The sequence below is a fragment of the Pleurodeles waltl genome, chromosome 10 (assembly GCF_031143425.1).
Source record: "Pleurodeles waltl isolate 20211129_DDA chromosome 10, aPleWal1.hap1.20221129, whole genome shotgun sequence".
In the NCBI taxonomy this organism is placed as follows: domain Eukaryota; kingdom Metazoa; phylum Chordata; class Amphibia; order Caudata; family Salamandridae; genus Pleurodeles; species Pleurodeles waltl.
In genome coordinates, this window is record NC_090449.1 from 136,635,517 (window position 1) to 136,656,240 (window position 20,724).

The 20,724-nt window shown below is 43.6% G+C and overlaps 1 protein-coding gene across 3 annotated transcripts in view; it reads left to right on the forward strand.

The window, feature by feature from the left end:
* SLC29A4 (solute carrier family 29 member 4) overlaps positions 1 to 20,724 on the forward strand; it is a 171,453-nt gene that overhangs the window by 58,132 nt on the left and 92,597 nt on the right. For all 3 annotated transcript variants that reach the window (XM_069209982.1, XM_069209983.1, XM_069209984.1), the window contains exon 2: positions 9,325 to 9,554. In XM_069209982.1, the coding sequence (XP_069066083.1) occupies positions 9,335 to 9,554 (220 nt within the window). In that variant the 5' untranslated portion in view covers positions 9,325 to 9,334. The remainder of the gene's footprint in view (positions 1 to 9,324; positions 9,555 to 20,724) is intronic.

Genomic DNA, 20,724 nt, shown 5'->3' on the forward strand with positions numbered 1-20,724 from the left:
AAACTCTAGACCCCTAAACTTGAACATTTAAAAAAACAATCAAAAGAGCAAAGGAAAATCCAAACTGGAGCCCAGATGCTAACGTTCATTAAATGAATAGTGAGAAAGAAAAGAAACATAAAATTAAACTAAGCCCATAATTCCAAAGTAATCAGTGATGTCTGCAGGGCTAGAGGGATGGCAGATGACAAGTGGTTGAGATTAATAAACTATCTTTACCAGGAATCTTTACCAACATACGGTTGCCCAGCAGAACTAGCAAGGGAAAAACTATGAGGAAGCAAGAGAAACTATGGTGGAAAGTTCTTCCGATATTAAGAATCACAACCGGAGTAGCTAATGAATTAATGAATGAGGCTAATATTAATATGAACTGCTAGGGGACTTAAATTAAAGATCTTTCCAAAACTCTGAAAGGTTGCAATAATAATGGTCATCAGCTGGGATCAGGAGGATATTGACAAGAGGGATACTGAAAAGTTATAGCCTTTGTGCAGTTTCAATCAGCAACCCATCGGCTTGAGGATATTGTCTGCCTGTGCCAGATAGGCAGAGAGCCTGTCTGCCTGAGCTGCAAGATCTGTCAGTGGTTTTTCACATGGTGCACTATTGTGCATTTTGGCCTCCTAAGTGAATTGGAGTGGAGTTGTTTTGTTTTGAAATGGTTTGTCTAATTTTTGCCTAGAAGTTCTCAGTTTCGATCCACATCATGCTGATTGGATGCAGAATTCCCAGGGCTCAATCCAAGTCTTATGGTTACACTATGTTTATGGAGCCACTGAGCGATCTAGTGGCTGGATGGTGTATCTGATGAGGAGGAACTTACATAATTGGCAGGTTTCTTGTTGCTACAACAGAGTCACATCCCCACTTAAATAATTTCAGCAGATGTTTAAGACCCTGACAAATGCTAGATAGTTAATGATGATTTGGACATTCAATTGGAGAACATTCCACAAACATCCGACAAGGAAGTCCACAGTATGCTACATCCGAATCAATCCTTTTTGCAACAAGGGACTATCACCAGAGTCTGGGCATGCATTGAAATCTTCTGCAGAAAAAGAGACCAGTACATTATGTTGCTTGAAGAGTAACATAATCTTCAAGCAACATAGAACACCTCGAAATGAATCCTAAAAAGAAGGATGCCACTGCGTGGGGAATCCAGGACTCCATATTCCAGCTACAGACTATGTTCCACTCCTGAGTGAATCAGGAAAACCACCTGAGAGTCAAGACAGTTGTTGCTGTCCATGATCATGGCATCTGCTTTTTTCTTCATTCTTCTTTATTGAGCTATTAGGCATCAAAAATGTAACTCTGAGAAAGCTGTCTCAAACGCACAGAGGCTATGCCTGAGTCCCGATTGAACCTGCTCATAAAGTGGGTGCCATCAGAGCAGAAAACTCTTAGGGCCAGTGTATTATCAGTGACAACTCTCCTTGAGAAGGTGATTTAATAGTTGCATTCTTGGTTGATTTGTTTAGAATATTACATTGAGTAACAGTAACATCTCTGTTTTCCACAGAAGACCTGTTTGGGGTATTCCCACTTGCCAATGTTATAGCAAATTAACACTTTTATGACCTCACCTTTTTCATCCCCCCACCAACGGATCTGCATGAATTGAAAGCGAATTCGAAATGGGCTACGTCTCTGCCAATTTTGTGCTGATCCATCAAACTGTGAAAAAGTTACTAGTAAATCAAAAATATATTTGATCCCTCTGTTCCCTTTAACTTTCCTCCTCAAATAGATCTTCATGAAACCTAAAAATCCTGCTTTGAATATAGCTTGCTAACTGCCTGCCACATTTGATGCACACTCATCAAACAGCACACAGGTTGTAAGCCAGTGAAAAATTTTATTGACCACCATCTTTTAACTCTCCCCATCTGATGGAAACTTGGTAATCAGTAAATTCAGTCAGCTACGCTTTGGCATGACAAACCTAAAGATATGTCTAAGGGGCAAAACGTTATAGGTGAGAAAAAAACATTGTGATTTCCCATTCTATTTACCATAAGAAATGTAGATCTCACCTACAGCGTTAATGGCTGAACAGATTCACATCAAACTTGGTACGAAAGTAGATCTTTATCCAGAAAGGGAGGTAATACTGTTATGGTGTAAGTGTGTTCTCTAGCTTTTAAGATGTTAGTTTTAAAAGATGCAGAGTGGGCCTTAAAGGCTTAATACGTTTGCATATTTGTATTGTTTCAACATGCAAGTCAATCTTGTCAATCACATTTTCAAATTTTAAGACAATGTTATTGGAAGGATTAGGACTGAAATGGTATTTCTGAAACTAGCAAGTTACCATGAGAGGTTGTTGCTGTGCAAAAAAAAATGTTCACAGCCATGGGAAGCCAACCCAAAGGTGACCAACCCCAAGTTACTGGTGAATAGGACCCAGACTATGAAAAATCAAAGGCAATCCTTGGGAAAAGTGCTGTTTTCAGAGCACTACTCTCAGAGAGGGCACTATAGGTAGCCAGCATTCACTTTAAGTGCTGGAATCAATGGCCATTTTATGCCTAACTGACGAGTCGCTTCCAACTCCTGAGTTTCAGGAACTGTAAAAAAGAAAAGCATGAGCAAAGCCAAACACTGAAATAAGTTTATGTTTTTGATTTGAAGACGGGGCTATGCCCAAAAGTCATGCGCACTCTGGCAATAACTGGTGGTTGCACTGGCTTTCCAACTTGCTTACCAGTTTAGAGTTCTGCGCTCTTGTTATTTTGTCCCCTCTTGGATCCTTTGTATACCCTTCCTTTGTTCCCTTGTTGGTTCTTAGTATTTGTCTTTTTACTTTGTCTCTGGAGTGTGACCATCTGCTGTTCGTCGGTAGTCCCCATAGCTGGTCATCCTAAGGAACATTGCCTGTATCCTAATCACTGACCGCTCTCATCTCCATTCCTCCAGCTTAAGATTCAGGTAGGCAGGCTCTATTGCAGGACTGAATTCTACTTGAAAAGCACATCTATGCAATATATTGCTTTGTTGACCTATATCCATTTAATGCTCTGCTTCGGTTCAATATGCAGCACTCTCCAGAGCCAGTTAGAGTCCTTCCAGCACTCTGGGTCATTTCTGATACTGCTTGCAAGAGCAAGCACTCCCATGTTTTCTCTCACCCTTCCCAATTTTTCTCTTCTTTATCTTGTGGGATATTTCATTATTCCATGGCCCCGGAGAGAGTTGGGACAGAAGGGACTCTCGGTGGCTTCACGTCATTGACAACGGCTTGATAGCATGAAAGTAGAACTTTGCTCAGAAAGCATGCTTTAATTGGTTTGATGTAATTCTGTCAATAGTTTTCAAGATGTAACCCCTTTAAAAAGTGGCCAGAATTGAAAGGGTTAACACTTTTGTACATCTCTGCCATTTAAAATTGAGAGTAAAAAAATTGTAACTCCTGTCAATCACACTTGAATTTATTTTACCGAATGCGATTAGCAGGAGAAAGGCAAAGAAATGCTTTTTTTGGCTATCTTGGAATTTACTTTTTTTGTTTTTTTAAATGTTAGTTTCATTCTATGGAAAAAAAGTTCCAGAACCATTGACAGGCACTGTGAGATGCGCTCAATGCAACAGGATTGCTGGTGGGCACACACAGGTGTGGAAAATGCATCCAAATCAGGTTTAAGCTATGAAAAGCACAATGCACGGCCCACCATGTTGCCATTTTGTGGTAATGAAAAAGGTGCCAATTGTGAACTGAAAACTATTATTTTCAGTACAATCTGGGGGTTTCACCACAAATAAAAATAAAAGAGGCAAAAATGTGAAACAAAGTTTCCCATTTAAAAGATAAAAGACTGAGCAGCCAATAAAGATTAAGCGCAGGCTCTTCTAGCACTATGGCCAACATCCATAGTCAAAATCCTATGCAATGCGGGTTGGGAGCATACAGATATTGAGATACCGTACACATATGACTGAGGAACCAATAGTACTAACATATGGGACACGGAAGGTACCGTGAGGTTATAAAATTAGAAGTTTTTATTACAACACATCATGGGGGTCATTCTGACCCTGGCGGCCGGTGACCGCCAGGGTCACCGACCACGGGAGCACCGCCAACAGGCTGGCGGTGCTCCCAAGGGCATTCTGACCGCGGCGGTTCAGCCGCGGTCAGAAAGGATAAACCGGCGGTCTCCCGCCGGTTTACCGCTGCCCCATTGAATCCTCCATGGCGGCGGAGCGCGCTCTGCCGCCATGGGGATTCAGACACCCTCTACCGCCATCCTGTTCATGGCGGGAAACCCGCCATGAACAGGATGGCGGTAGGGGGTGCCGCGGGGCCCCTGGGGGCCCCTGCAGTGCCCATGCCAATGCAATGGCATGGGCACTGCAGGGGCCCCCGTAAGAGGGCCCCACAAAGTATTTCAGTGTCTGCTTTGCAGACACTGAAATACGCGACGGGTGCAACTGCATCCGTCGCACCCCTGCAACTACGCCGGCTCAATTCTGAGCCGGCGTCCACGTTGCAGGGGCATTTCCGCTGGGCCGGCGGGCGCTCTTTTGGAGAGCGCCCGCCGGCCCAGCGGAAATGTTTGAATGGCCACCGCGGTCTTTTGACCGCGGTGCGGTCATTTGTCGGCGGTACCTTGGCGGACGGCCTCTGCCGTCCGACAAGGTCTGAATGACCCCCCATATGTCTAGGAAGTAGGAAACTGAGCCTTGAAAAATGAGGGATAGGTCTAGCGAAACAGGCTTTGGCTGTTATTCTGTACAATATACAAGTGGAAACCATATTATGTTTCGAATACAGATTGACATATACCATCGAAGGATGTCCGAAGATTGTTTTATTTTTTACATATGACTTTGTGCCAGTGATTCTCTACAGTACACAAGTGGAAAACATAAGATGTTTTGAAAATGCTTTTTTTCATTTTTGTCATAGGTATCTTAGAACAAAGCTGTTACTGGTAATATACAATACTATTGCAACACAAAAGGATGATGGACAGAGTGCTGAAACTTTTCAAACACTCACCTCCAGTCACGGATCTGGGTTAAATCCTTGTTCTTTTGCTCACCAGGCCACCCCAGTTTGGACCCAGCCATAAGCAAATCAGTCTTTACCCTGCTTCCCTTGGTAACAGTCCAGTTCGAACAGACAGGCCACGTCCTCCCTGGACCAGAAACAAGCGCACTGGGACTGGTTTCGGGGTATCACCCTTCATCAGGCAGGCTAGCTGGACTGTTCCCATGGGGAGCAGGGTCAAGACTGATTTTCATATGGCTGGGACCAAACTGGGGTGACGTGGCGAGCAAAATAACTATGGATTAAACCCAGATCTGTGACTTTGGGTGAGTGTTTGAAAAGTTACAGCACTCCGTCCATCATGTTTTTGTGATATTAATATATAATACTATCTCTAGTGTTATACATTTGCTTAGTGGAGAATTAGAGATGTTTGCAAATTTCAACATTCTGAATTAATATTTATTTGGCAGGTCATTCTGCGAGCCCCTGTGACTGGACGCTTTGTGATGCAATTTATTAGTACATAGGTCGAATTATCAAATTAAAGACTGGTCGCAAAACTGCGGTGCGCGATTCAGAACCATTTTTTGCAATCAGTCTTTTCATACATGATGCCCCTAGACACATATGCTGCAAATTTTCAGTGTGTTAGCAACAGTTAGGGAAGGAAATCAGGATCTGTATATCCAAATCAAGAAGTTATATTTATATGTTAGCCATATTAAGGCGGTGGACAATATCTTTTAGGCATCTCAGCCCTTAATAATGGGAAACTGCAGGGATATAGTGGCACAGCTGAAAGAAGTTAAAATAGATTTGATACTTCGTGCTAAAATGTATTTATTAATTAATCCGTGCATTTGTATGTAAATCTAGTCACTTATTACCATGTGGTAACGCTATCTTTTTTTCTGTCCAAGTTTGAGGGCACAGTCATTAAAAACCCTTTGTACTATAAATATCTAGAGTAGGGACATGCTATCAGCCCACAGATAACTGTGCAGAAAGATTAATTATTTAAAGGATTTGATACAGGCATATTATATTAATAATGCTTGGTTCCCCAGGGAACACAATGCTATCAGAAATCGTCCCTCAGACACTCTATAATTTATGGCATTTAAAATCTGTATTTTCTGTACAATTATAAAGAAGTGTGTTCCTGTACCTAGTCATTTTCCATGTCTCAGACAAGTAGCACCAGCAAAAGAACTTCATAGCTTGTCCAAAATAAAAGGTGATTGCACACTATGAAACTTTGACATGTTTTGAGCCCATTCTGTACAGCTCTCCAATCTATATACCTAATTATGAGTCTGGCAGTCTCATGACTGCCAGACTCGCAGTGACGGTTGGACTGCTGCACGCCAGGTGGTCTAACCGCCACATTACGACCCTGGTGGTCCGACCGCCAGGGGACCGCCGCCACCACCAGGAACAAGGTTCCCTACCGTGTGGCAGTGGTCGGAGTCGTGGTCCAGTTTTCGCCAGCCTTGTGATGGCAGGGACCCACCATGAAAAAGCTGATGGAAAGGCAGGGAGGGGGCCACAAGGGGGCCCCTGCACTGGCATGCCTATGGCATGGCAGTGAAGGGCCCCCCCATGCCCAGCACCCTCGGAATGCTAATTCTCTGCTACGGCAGAGGGGAGTACCTTCTATGCGACAGCCTTGGCCTCGGCTCCATTAGAAGCCGATCCCAAGGCCTCCACACAGTTTCCACTGGGCTGACTGGCAGAAACCTTGCAATGAGGCTGGGGGGAGAGAGGAATGGCAGCTCCACTGCGGTCTCCTGTCCACAGGAGACATAGGGCCTCATTACAAGGCTGATGGGCCGACTGCCAGCCAGCCAGCCTCAAAATGAGGCCCTAAGCTTGCGTTGTTAGGAGTTACAGGGCTTGTAAATGTCTGGCAGACCTAAAGATGGGATTGGCCATTTTAAAGGGGCAATCCATTGAATGGTGCCATAATAGTGTCTGCATTCCAACCAGCTAACAAAGGGACACCCAAGACCTTTATTAGTAGTGATAATACAATATAATGTAAAAAAAAAAACTAGATTTGTTTTCTTTTCACTTAATGGCTCCTTAAAGTGGTCTTGAGTAGTGCTACAGAATCGTTTAACAAGTTCGGGGGCCATAATATGTTTATGCAAAAGTGTCCACTGATGTAGGGTCTGATCACCAGTCAGGCAAAGTGACTTCCCTCTGTGGGATACCCCTCCGCAGTTGCGGCTCACAGCAATTAGATGGGGTGAGGCGGGGCGGCACAAGGGTGGTGGTGGGGGGAATTAAAATAAAATTAAAAAACATTTTTGAAAAACACTTACCTCCATCACCACCGCACAGCTCCATCCGCTACTCTGCAGACTGCAAGCAAAGACTCCCAGCCTGCTCTGCGGCCAATCCTGATGCTGTTCAAAGCAGCATCAGGATTGGCTGGGAGCGCCCAGCCTGGGTGCTCCCAGGCAGACTGGGAGCCTGTCAGGCTCTCTTCAGCTCAGCAACCATGTTGCTGGGCTGGAGAGAGCCTACTGCGCCTGTGTGTTTGGCTGGCCCGAGACGGCCGACCAAACATACATGCGCAGTGCTCGTCATAGTCTGTGACCCCGCCCCTTTTACCAAAAAACGATAATAACACTGTTTATTATAGTTTTTTGGTAAAAGCTTTGCAGCTGCCACTGCTGGCGGGAGGGGGAGACAAAGCTCCTCCACCCTTATGGAGGAGCCGCCCCTGACTTTCCGCCAGATCAGAAATGTCCTTGTGTTTATGCACCTTGTTTCCCAGGGTACAGGGACACTGGACCCCATTTTATTTGACTAAAATTCCAACTAGTAAATTCACATGACGTTTTGACTGCAACAACAGGAAAGCCTCATCGCCAGACCAATGCCAAGATATTTTTTTGGGCCTGGTCAAAACATTTCTTCCTTTCATTCCTAGCCCCATTTCCCCACCCCTACCCTGCTAAGATGCCTCTACTTCTATTTACAAACTGCGGAGATACTGGCTAGTAAACGTAATTCAAGCCACAGAGAATCTCAACAGGGAATTCGACCAAACTCATATACAGGGCCATAGAAGGGACGTTTGCACACTTTTTTAGAGGAATAACACCGTCTGCAGGACATACATTTTTTACGGAGGGCAGCTTGGACACAGAGGTAGACCGGGGCTAATTGTCTATTTTTTATCTGATGCTCCTGTGTTTGAACACAGACCACTTCTGGAAAAAATTGGCATCCAACTCTATGCTTGCCAACTAGACTGATATAGGTGGTAGGCTGGCACATTTTTTAGCAGTCCTAATGACTATTTTTTTTTTTCGTCTTTCTCTATCGCTTTTTATACGGCTTAGAACCACGTGTGCATTTAAAAATACAAATAAACTAAGCCTAAACTATCACTCGCCCTATACCGTGGCATTCGATAGATTAGGCAAATCCCACAAGAATATTTCCCCGGCTCTAGTCACTTTCCAGTGTATACTGGGAAAGGCAACTGGCAATCTGGATTTTTTCTGCTAGTGAGTGCGGGGGAACTCTTAAACACTGCAAAATCAGTCTTTGAAAATGGTTAGTCGAACTGAAAGTGTTTGGATTCATGGGCATTAAGATGAATGCCAGGTCTCCCCCCCCCCCCACACACTGAGTGCAACACATCTGTTAAACTGTGCCTTAAATCTTGGATTTGAAGATCGCCAGCAGATTGAAGCCCCGAAGTGAGTCAGTGGTGGCCCTTCCATAGCACAGTATCGTCCATTATCTGTAGTCTCTTTGTGAAGTGGGGCCCGAGAATCACCTTAAGAGCCTGACACACTGCAAGTCAAAGCCTGGATCAGTGATCATCGTTTCATTCTTTATGAAAGGGCGTGGGATAGACATTACAAGATTGCATCAGCATCGTGTGGTGACAACAAAGCACCTACTACAAAAGTTTCATTCGTGGTTGTGTGCTCCTGCTGTCTCTCTTCAGGTGCTCCTTGCATTCATGGCTTCTGTCTGGTGGTTATCCACAAGTGAAATTCCAACAGAGTGCAGACCGTGAACTTCCCACCAATTGGAGCAGATTTGAGGATACTAGGGATGCACGCCGGACCACTGGTTGGGCATTTGAATAAGGTGTGTTTCTCTACCTGTTCTTTGATGTTACTCTTACTGATGTGGTGTGGATTGAGTTGAGATAGTCTGTCATTCCACACTGCCTTCAGCTGTGTACTTTGTAGTGGCTTTACTGTAGGAGCTATGGAGGTTTTAAGGTCTACACCTATCTGGAGTTGGAAACTGAATCTGATGCTGCCAATTCTTTTTTTTCATTTTAGGTTAGCAGCAATGGGCTCTGTGAGAGGAGATCGTTACAAGGAGTTCAGTCCAGCTGTAACCCCAGAAGGCAATGTGGTGATGAGCTTTAGCTTTGACAGCTACCAGCTGGAGGAGGAGGAGCTTCAGACAAAAGGGAACCAGACAAAGGGCGTCCTCACCTTCATGGAGCCGGGAGAGAGCTTAGCATCTGACTCCCTCAAGAGGGCCGCAGGAGACCCCCCAGAAACCCGTAAGTGAAGTCCTTGAGAATGGTTAAAATATTTAACAAACAATGGATGCACTAAATTAATGTCAGCATACCACACTGTGTTTAATGGAGGCATCAGTGTGAAGTCAGTTCTAATGATGTAACCAATCAGAATGCAGCGTTCAGTTCAGCTCAGTGCACCTTCATTGATTAAGTTTTAAGTGTCGCTCTTGAAGATTGGATATTTTTTTTAATGTACACCCTTTACTAATTTAGCAATTTCCCATCTGCACCCAATTTCGTTTATGGAAGAGGTTCACTTCAAAGTCAATAAAGATGTTGGGGTGAATTCTGTTAAACTTGTTTTTATGTTGCATGTTTATCCAGAAACCCCATTTTTACCAGACTCTTCATCCAAATATATTTTTAAAAAATATTTCACTATTTCATAAAGTCCATTAAGATTTCAAAATGTTTATAAAAGAAAACATCAGTAAATGTGGTGGAGGAGGGAAAACAGCTGCAACTATACACATAAAGCTATGAAGCACACTAATTCTGGTATCTTGTTTTTTGAGCTTTTGCCAAAGGGCCAGGTTCACTAAAGGACTGCCATTTGAGCTTGCCATTACCTTTGACCCGAGGCCATTTTTATGTCATTAGTAGGAATCTGGCACCCACCTGTGGTCATTTATGGAAGTGCTGGAAGGCAGCTAACAATAGCAGTCTTGTACAAGCAGTCCTGCAAATGGCACCCCAAATCGATTGAAAAATCAAATAAGTGCATACGTTTCCGAGTCAGACGTAGGCTATCCATTCTCATGATACCAATATGGACAATAACAAAGAGATGACACAGGAGACTTGTGTTGGAATCAACTTTATGGTGTCCTATCGTGTTCATTTCCTGTACATATATCTCTGCCTCCATTGTACTGTTTATTTTGTTTTTTTGTCTTGCCACCGAAGAGTTGATTATTGTGAATGTGATGCTATTGGTCTTAAAACCAAGAACTCCAAAGATACTTGAATCAGTGCAAATAGTTTGAAGGAGAATTTGGGCCAGTTTTCTGAGAGGTCTATGACTGTGAAGCATATAGTTAGAGTTTTAGTGACGCAGAAGTCAGAAAATGGTTTGAAATCTGCGAATACAGTACAAGCAGTAAGAAAGCATTAAGCAGTAACAAAATATGTTTTTATTCTACACCAAGCTATTGAGTCATCTTGAATCTCTAAAGATGGGATCTAAAGGTCTGTCACAGAACCCAGAAGCATTTATTCCTTTATTCCATTTTCCCTGATGCACCACAGATCATGATTGTAATCTCGTTTCAGTAAAATGTAAACATGATTCAAACACTTTATGCAGACAAGGCAGATAACTGTGACCCACTGAAAAAATATTCCCTATAAATCCTACACCTGGACACTTAAATATAGCACTCGGAGGCACCATGGTCCATCATCATGAGTGCGAAGTTAACAAACCATCAACAATCCCATAAATATATAACAATTGAATTTGCTGTTATTATATGTCACAGGACTCCCATTATATGCCAGGGTACTTTCGATATACATGTAGAGAAAATGATTATCCAGTGTGCATACTGTACGGCAAGGTTCAGGCAGATCCTTCAAGCAGGTTTCCTATTCCAAGAAGAATTTCCACTCTCCACTACAGAAAAACAGCTGAACGGAATTACATCAAACTTTGCAGGAAAAGAGATCTTTAGATAATTAAGTGCCCTTGCCTGACTTGATGTAAGATGTTCAGTAATTTTCAAGAAGGTAATATTACAAAATGTATTTTAGTAGACCTCCAATTGAGTCATTTTGTCAATTATGCCAGAGCGTTAATCCGCAAATGCTCTATGAGTTAGGGGTCGTGGATCATCCGTAGTCCCAAATTAAAGTAAAAACTAAAATATCGGATTGGTCAAGGTAGCTTTTTATCTCATAATCAGTCTTGGGTACTCAAAAACAACCCCAGGGCCACAGACCCGAAGACTGGTGATTATCAGGCAATGACTTGAAGAAAAATGTTTTGGCACATTACAGGATGTCAATACCCTGATGCCACATACTGAAAAAATAAAATAAAGAACCCATGAAGGGCCTGGGGGAGAATCTCCGGACACCTTGGCTGAGGTGGAGGACATGGGGGCCCTTCCTGGTTGTGAAATTAAAAAAACAATACTAACATTGCTGTGGAGTTTGTGGATCCTGAGTTCGGGTTTACAGTCCCCAGCGGGGGCCAAGATTGGTTATAACTAATCCTAACCATAACTTCACTTTAACCTTGTTTCATACATATCAGCTTAGTATTGGCAAATTATCAATTTCAATGGCAAAACCTTGCTTGAAGACGTCATTTAAGAAAGAACAAAAATGAATCTTTTGCTGCATCTCAATTTGTTGTCAAACTTCTTTCTTAGATTTTTAAATTCAGTAATTTCTTAACTCGTCCTGTCCTTAAAATGAGAAACAGCCATCTCTTTGATCAAAACCTGCTGCAGCCCGACAGCTAAACTCAGTTTTAATCATCAAATCAAAATACTGTTTGAAGAAATTCAAAAGGGACTTTTCGCTTCTACTTATTCTCTACTTAGATAAAGCGTCAGCAGTTTTGCTCTTTTAAAGTGTGTATGCTTGTTTAAAGTAACCACCCACTCTCTGTTTGCTACTTTTATTTACTGCTGTCCTGAATCCCACTAGAATGTCAACCAAGCCGAGAACATCATGTTCTACCTCTGGGTAGTCATCGCAGCTGCATGTGAGTTTTTCAACCTGAGTGCTACACGAATTCTTCAACAGTACGCCTCTTCTTGATGTTTGGTGTAGGGTCCTCGGCAGGTCAATGAAGATGTCTCCCTTTGCTTGCAAAGCATGAGAGCTGCTACCTCCAATGGAAAGCATGGTTTGATGGGGTGTAACAACCATTATCAGGTTGTGGAGACAGAAGCTGTGATACAGGCCATCAGAATAGAGACTTCCAAACTGGGTTTCCTTAGGCTGACCTACTTCTCTCACATCTCCTGAGGGACATCTGATAATTGTAATGCCAATAAAAAACAAAAAGATTATGGGGGTCATTCTGACCCTGGCCGGCGGCGGTAGCCGCCGGCCTGGCTGGGACCGCCAGAAGACCGTCCCGCGGTCAAAAGACCGCGGCGGTCATTCTGTGTTTCCCACTGGGCTGGTGGGTGACTGCCAAAAGGCCGCCCGCCAGCCCAGTGGGAAACACCCTTCCACAAGGAAGCCGGCTCCGAATGGAGCCGGCGGAGTGGAAGGTGTGCGACGGGTGCAGTAGCACCCGTCGCGAATTTCAGTGTCTGCTAAGCAGACACTGAAATTCAAAGTGGGGCCCTCTTACGGGGGCCCCTGCAGTGCCCATGCCATTGGCATGGGCACTGCAGGGGCCCCCAGGGGCCCCACGACACCCCTCACCGCCATCCTGTTCCTGGCGGTCGAAACCGCAAGGAACAGGATGGCGGTGAGGGGGTCGGAATCCCCCATGGCGGCGCAGCAAGCTGCGCCGCCATGGGGGATTCCTCAGGGCAGCGGAAAACCGGCGGGACACCGCCGGTTTTCCGGTTCTGACCGCGGCCATACCGCCGCGGTCAAAATGCCCTCAGGAGCACCGCCAGCCTGTTGGCGGTGCTCCCGCCGACCCCGGCCCCGGCGGTCAAGGACCGCCGGGGTCGGAATGACCCCCTATATGCCTCTAGTGAACAAGAATAAAGGCTGTTTTGGGAGTGTATGGCACTGTGGACCACTGTACAAAGGACCCATTCATCCTCATTAGAGAAACTTGTCTACCTGTGATAACTTGGGTCTCTTTTGAAACGTACATTATTTAAGAGGTGTTTTTATGTACTCCTCATCTTTTATCTCTCTCTCTCTCTTTCTAGCCCTCCCTTTCTCTCTCACACTCTAAGGGGCAGATTTATGAAAAGTGGGGTTGCACCTGGTGCAGCGCCAATTTTCTAGCGCCTCCCCCCCCCCCAACGCCACAATGTGTGCGCCGTATTTAATATATGGTGCACCATGACGGTAGTTAGGAAAGTAGCAACATCATTTTTTATACTAGTTTGGCTCTTTGCAGGATTAGCATAAAAATTGTTGACGCTAATCCTGCAAAGCCCATTGAGGCCCATTGCAAACAATGGTGTGCCTCCTTTTAACGCCAACGCTGAGCAGGCATTAAAAGTGCTGAAAAAATGATGCAAGGAAATCTCCTAGACCTCCCCCTTTGCCTACATTATTCCTGGAACCTGCATAATGAAGCACAAAGGGTTTACAAAGTGGTGCAATGATTTGCACCGCTTTGTAAATTTGGCACAGCGATTTTCGCCTCGTTGGGCCACATTAGAGTAAACAAAATCATGCTAATGTGGTGCAAGGAGGCACCAGGAGCTCTTAAATCTGCCAGTAAGTGTGGGGAGGGAGCATTACTTTAGAGTTAATCATGATGCCCCTGCCCTCATTAACAAGTATTAAGTCCCAAATTACTGGAGGTGGGTTTTATAAGTCTTCAATATCATGATGTTGTCTCGTGTGTTTAAGTAATACACATAGGTATTAAAGCGCAACTAAATAAAAGTAGGTAATATATGTCCAGTGAAATAATATATGTTCAGTACAATAAACTCTCAGAATAAGGGTAAGAAAAGTAGATCTCTGCTGATCTTTGGGTTTTTATTCCTATCTGGCCATCCTAGCACTACCTGCAGAAAAAGCTTAGCACCCCTGATTGTTTGACCAAGTTCTGAACAGTTAATTATGCTCCTTTTTTATAGTGCTGAAATCATATTTGTATTAAGCAAAATCTAGGATGTTACCTTATTATGTTCCCTTGAGCAGTATTTATAGTTCCCTTATCTTTTTGAGGTTTATTTGAGTTTGTCCTCTCCTCTTTTGTATGCTTGAAGTACATATTTATTTTTCAAATAGAATGTCCTCCTAATATATCTGCTGAGATTGCTTTCAGAATATGGCCTTTTCAACACACAAAAGCTGCTTTCATTCTTCATTTAACAAAATTAACCTTTCCAACTTCCACTCCTTTTTCTCAGTAATATGTTATGTTTGAATAAAATACATCTTTTGATAATATTCCTTGTCATAGATGCTATGTCCCTCATTACAGGAGTCTCTGTGTTATCAGAAGGTAAGATCACCAAAGAAAGCACCAATAGCTTGAGGTTTGGTTTTTCCCCAGTACAGTATTACCACCCCATTGTGATTTCTGCAGGTCAGAATAGAGGAAAGTGCAGTAATACTCCATATTTTCCACCGTTGTGAGTTGCAAAACTCAGAATAATTTAACTCTTCTATAATCAAATATCTCCAGGTTTTCCTTGACAAAATTTTAGTTGTGGAAACTGCCATGCCAGTGCCACATTTGGGCACAAGCTGAGATCCCAGTTAAGGTTTTAACTCTTTTTAGTGTCCTTTGGGATTCCCTTTGCCCTTATGATGAGAGTCTATGCATTTTATCTCTGGCCCATATGCTTTTGCTTGATTTCCCTTGCTGCATTAAAGGGACATCTTGTGGCTCATGTAATGGTTGCAATTACTTGCACACAGGCTTTAGCACTGGTGGCATCGGTACGTCAATCTTTTTTGGCTGGGGAATAACATAAGGGTCTAACCCTATGCCTTGCAGCTTACATGCAGCTCACTGATACCAGTTCACCGGTCACTTAGCTGTATTAGGATAGTATCTTATGAACTGCGCGTAACTAAAGGATCTCTATGACATATGCAGAAACCCACTCAGCTATCCACATAAAATATACTTCTGTGATCTGCATATGCACGTTCTTAGAAGCGGGCATATTAACCCTCTGCGCTACCTTAGGATGAGTCGGAATTACCAAGAGACAAAACTTGTCTCTCTCTAGCAGGACCATTGACATTTATTTTGTTGCCTGATAAATGCGTGACACACCAGGAACTCTGTAGTGTGTGCTTTCGAACTAAGGTATTTCTAAACCCAGCGCCCCCCCACCCCCAACGAGTCTGCGCCAGGTGCAGTTGCACCAGTCGCACCGCCCTAGAGACGGCCTTGCTTGCATATTTCAAGACTGCTTGAGATCCTCTGCGTGTTCATTTCCATTGATGTTATAATTGATTTATTTTATTTCACCGAAAATGTGTGCTACAGTTACACACACAAGGTCCACACTGATCCCTTTATCGCACGTCTCCGTTATTTAGTAGTAAGTACCCAGTTTTAGACTATTGTCTAGTCATAGTCATAAGGGAGCTTCAGGTGCATCCAGACAAGTGTCCTGAGACTTGATACTCAATTGAATCCACTTCAATATCTGGTTACATTCATCGAGTCAAATCTGTGAAACCTATTCCAGTCGGGCTCGGAGATGCTTATCCACATTACTGTAGCTACTGTTTCTCATAAGTGCTCTTGTTCTCTTGTTATTCATATTCGTTGACCTTTGTCATGTATTTTTTTAAATTGACTCAGATTCCTGCAAATTTTTGACACAAGCTCATTGAATCATTTATTCAATGATTTTGATATCAGTTTTTTGATTATGAGTCCACTCTCATAAAGGCACCTCCTACAGGGGCAGGCTCACAGGAAGTCAGCAGGGCAAAAGCGATGGGAGAGGGAGCTGGGGAGAACTGTGGCTACCAGGGAGAAGAGCACAGTATTTTAGAGAGCAAAATCCACAGCAGCTAGTGCAGCTGTTAAAATATCACTAATAAAACTGTTCTCCTAAGGGTACTATACTACAAGAAGGAGATTATACACCTGGAATAACACTAAGGGTCTGATTACGAGTTTGGCAGTCTTGAGACTCCAAAACTCGCGGCAGTGGTCAGACTGCTGCACCCCTGGCAGTCCGTCACCCTCAGATTACCATCCTGGCAGTCAGACTGGTCAAAGTTGTGGTCAGCCATGGCAGCGCCGAGTTCGGCACCACGATGCTGATCATGACTTCCCTTTCCATCAGCCTTTTCATGACGAGGTCCCCCTGCCAGCACCCTTGGAATGCGCAATGTCTGTTCCAACAGGCATTTAGAGGGTGCTGTTTGCGACGACCCTGGCCGCCAATGCTGCCGCACTGTTTCTCCTGGGCTGACCGGCAAAAACGTCGTAATATGACATTTCCACCAGTCAGCCCGGTAATCGTAATATGATAGGGAAGGCCGCTGGCTTGACGGCGGCCTCCTCCCCGCAGCTTTGGCGGTCTGACCGTCAAACCGCCAAAGTTGTAATCGGCCCTAAGGGCCTGATTTAGATCCTGGCAGAGGAGTTACTCCATGACAAATGTGACGGATATCTCGTCTGCTGTAATACAATCTCCATAGGCAATAACGGGATCATAATACAGCGGATGGTATATCCGTTACATTTGTGATGGAATATTCCTCTCAGCCTGAATCTAAATCAGGCCCTAAATCTCAGTACTGCTGGTGTGGATCTGGGAGGGACAGGCTTCTTTTTGCTGTAGCCCAGGCACAGTGCTGAATGACATTTTTGCGATGTACAACTGATACTGGTGAGACTCCCAGCTTATATAATTTTCGAGGTCCATGGCAAGTTCACATACCTTCCCAAGGCTGCCAGAGGAAGGATGGTAACAAATCTTTTACTTGGGACAATACCAGTGTTCCTGAGGGAATGGGGAACTTATTGGATTCCTGATCACAAGCAGTGGCTGGATAAGATGTGGGCAGTAATAGGCAAGAAAAAGATCTCCTTGACATTGCGATAAAGAGAAAAAGATTTTGAAGAGTGCTGGGACCCATACCTGGCACTTTTGGCAAACAAATTCAATTAATTTACATACCTCAAATAACTTAAGGAGCAGCGATTGACAGTCCAGCGAGCAAAAGGTTGAACCGGCTGACAAAAATGATAAATCCATGCATGCAAATTCCTAGAGAATGATATATATGGACTCAGTCCGGTCTGAGAGTGGCCTGTGAGAGGGGAGAGAAAGGGTGGGAGGGACTTTTGTGAGCTGTTTTAATTTTTAATATATTTTTTTATTTCCCTGCTGGCAACTAGGATGTAGGTAGGTTTTCTTTTCAGTCCAAATAAAAATAATTGATTTAGAAAGATTGAAACTTAATGCAATTTGAATTGTTTTCTTTCTTCTTCAGAAGTATGCATATGCGGCCACTTGCAATCAAACAATAATAGAGAGACCATAAGTAAATTATGAGACTTTACTACTGATTAATCTTGTACATGATTCAAAGCAGTGACACTTGAGTTCGTACAATCTTAACAAATCCATTTCATTTGTTGCACAGTGGCCATTCTCATCATTCAAAAAGACTATCATTCAATACTGTAAGTAATGTCTGTGAACCTCAGCCTCATTAATCAATATTTCCTGCACGTACTATGTGCTTCCTTTGATTTTTTTTCTTCTCAGTTCTTATTTTGGTCATTTCAATTATAGCACAATGACCCGTGTCATCATTCAAAGGGGCAACATTCATTATTGTCGGTGAGTTGTATATACTGTGGCTCAATCAATGTTTCAAGCTCATATAAAGCACATCACTTAACTTTTTGTTCTCAGTTTCATTTTGATTTCCTCCCATTTGTGTGCCATGTCATTAATTACTTCTTACCGTTAGTTCACTTTCTAGCATTTGTTAACTGCAGAACAGCTGATTGGATTCCATGGAGTCAGGATTTGGCACCCAGGTGCGACTCCTCCGCTATGGCGGAGGAGCGTCGCTCCCCCCTCACCAGCGGCAGCAGCTGCAAACCTTTAACAACAAAAGATAATAAACTATGTTTATTATCGTTTTATTGTTAAAGGGGTGGAGCCATTGGGTGTGACAGGGACAGAGGGGGAGTGCATAGCACTCCCCTCAGTGCACATGTGTGTTTGGCTAGCTGTCACGGGCCGGCCAAATACACGTGCACTGGGCTTTCTCCAACCTGGCACTGTGTTGCCCGGTGGGAGAGAGCAGGCAGAGGCTCCCAGTCTGCCTTGGAGCACCAAGTCAGGGCGCTCTGGCCAGTCCGAACGCTGCTTTCATGCTGCCAGCTGCATGAGAGCAGCGTTCGGATTGGCCGTAGGGCAGGCTCATAGCCAGTGCCTGCAGTGGAGGTTGACAGCGGCGTGGCGGGGAATCAGGTAAGTGTTTTTTTTAAAAACAATCTCTTTTACCCCATCTCCCAAGCCATGAGCCACCACACCCCTTTTCTGAGCCGCGAGCCGCTCCTATTGTTACCTGTTCTCGCTGCTAGTCTTTGAAGCACCACACAGCTTTTCCATGTGATCTCATGGTGTTGGGTTCCGTTTGGTGTTTTTTCATCTAAAATCGTGTGTTTCCCGAGCACCACTCTGGTTTGGTATGGTACAAGCCACTGCTGTGTCTTCCATTGTTACACACCGTGTGTGCAACATTTCAGACATCATTCTTGGAAACTGAAGAAATTATGTTATAACGACCATCGGGGAAGGAGCGGAATTATCAGATTAGATCACAGAAGATCTCTGTAGACGATGGTGTCCAACTGTTAAAAGTAAAGAGACCTCTTGTGAACCTGTTGAAGGAATCTCAACTGTTTAAGGATTGTGTCCCTCTGCCATCCATAGGTGGCATGATTCATTATAGGGCTGCTGCTCACACTTATGGAAAAAACCAGCATTGTGGGCCAGCGCGAGACTGGGAACCCAAAGCAGCCCGGGCACATTTTGTCAGACCAGCCACCATAGGGTGCATAGCGAGTAGGCCTGACCACTACAATGGGGCTTGGGGCAGTGTTCTCCCCCCCAAGAAAATATTGGAAAAATGGCAAAAACTGTGCATTCTGCCACACATTTTTAATTATATGTTAATCTGTATTAGTTTTTAAAGAAACAGTAAATGATGACCCTATAGTGCACCAGGATACAGCAATCTTGATTGGGATCTTCAATGATTCCTTCACCATCACTCTTTAACAATGCCTCTCATCTCTCCAGCCCTCTCTCACATTTATTTCATTTGTTTTATTGCGCCTCACTTACCAGTGTAGGGTGTTGGAAGACTTTACATCACACACATGCAGAGAATGAATTATACGTGTGTACATCAGTGTATATAAAATGTTACAAAAGACAAAGGGGACTACAAGGTGTAGGATTCACATGTCATCCATAATGGCAGGCATTTCTTAAGAGTTCTTGTTATAGGGAAGCATAAACTCTGGATTCAGAAGGTAACACAGTGGTTATGGTTGACTTCACTAATAACAATTTATTTCTGTGCAAACAAACCATTTTTAGCAAAATTCGGATAATCAAAGACTAGGAAAAAACATAACTTTCTAACCTGTACCATGCAATTTGCATGCAGCTGCTTGGTGGCAGCTCATAGCTCACTGTGCTAGATTATGATTGTAACTGATGAACTGCACAGTAACAAAAGGGTCTCTGTGACAAAAGCAGTATCCCACTGAGCATTGCACATAAAATGCTTTTCTGTGATCTGCATGGTATCAAAACTGCGACTGATAAAACTCAGATCTCTCTCCAGCAGGTACATTAATCACCAGGGATATCTTGGCACTTTTTATTGTTGACTGGAAAATGCTGGATATACAAGGAATTCTACAGTGCCTTTAAAATTGCTGCACTGCTACAAAACTAGCCATTCCAGTAACAAAAGCAGCCCCCACCCTTGCAGCTTCCCAGAGAAATGCCTGATGTGGCCTTTCCGCGCTTGATGTGGGCTTCTACCCTGACCACGCAGTAGACCTTTTAGGGGTGGAAAATATTTCCACTCAAGTGGATGGGAACCTCAAGGATCTAGGATAGATGTAATGTGTAAATAATGTAGAGTGAAAGAACTGTTAAAGATGCCTCCTGGTGGACCAGAACATTTTATTAAGGTTCCAAGTGGGTAGGATTTAAACAATGTTAAGGGAATAGTTCAAACCTTATTATGAAGGTTGAGATGTTTCTGTCCTACTGATTGCCCTAAATTAAGTGCCTTAGGATTTCTTCATGACCAACTCTCTCTATTAAATTGCCTCTGTGGATGTATCCTTTATTTTAAAAGAGACATACAACTCTTAACCTAAGGCTCCATATGTCGTATTATGATTTTCAGTGATGTCGGGACCCTAGTTGAAAAATGATGATGCCTTTACACTTGGTATAAGATTGGGATGAGCCTTCTATGTTTCTCTTCCTTCATTTCTGCTAATCTATGGCGTGATCGT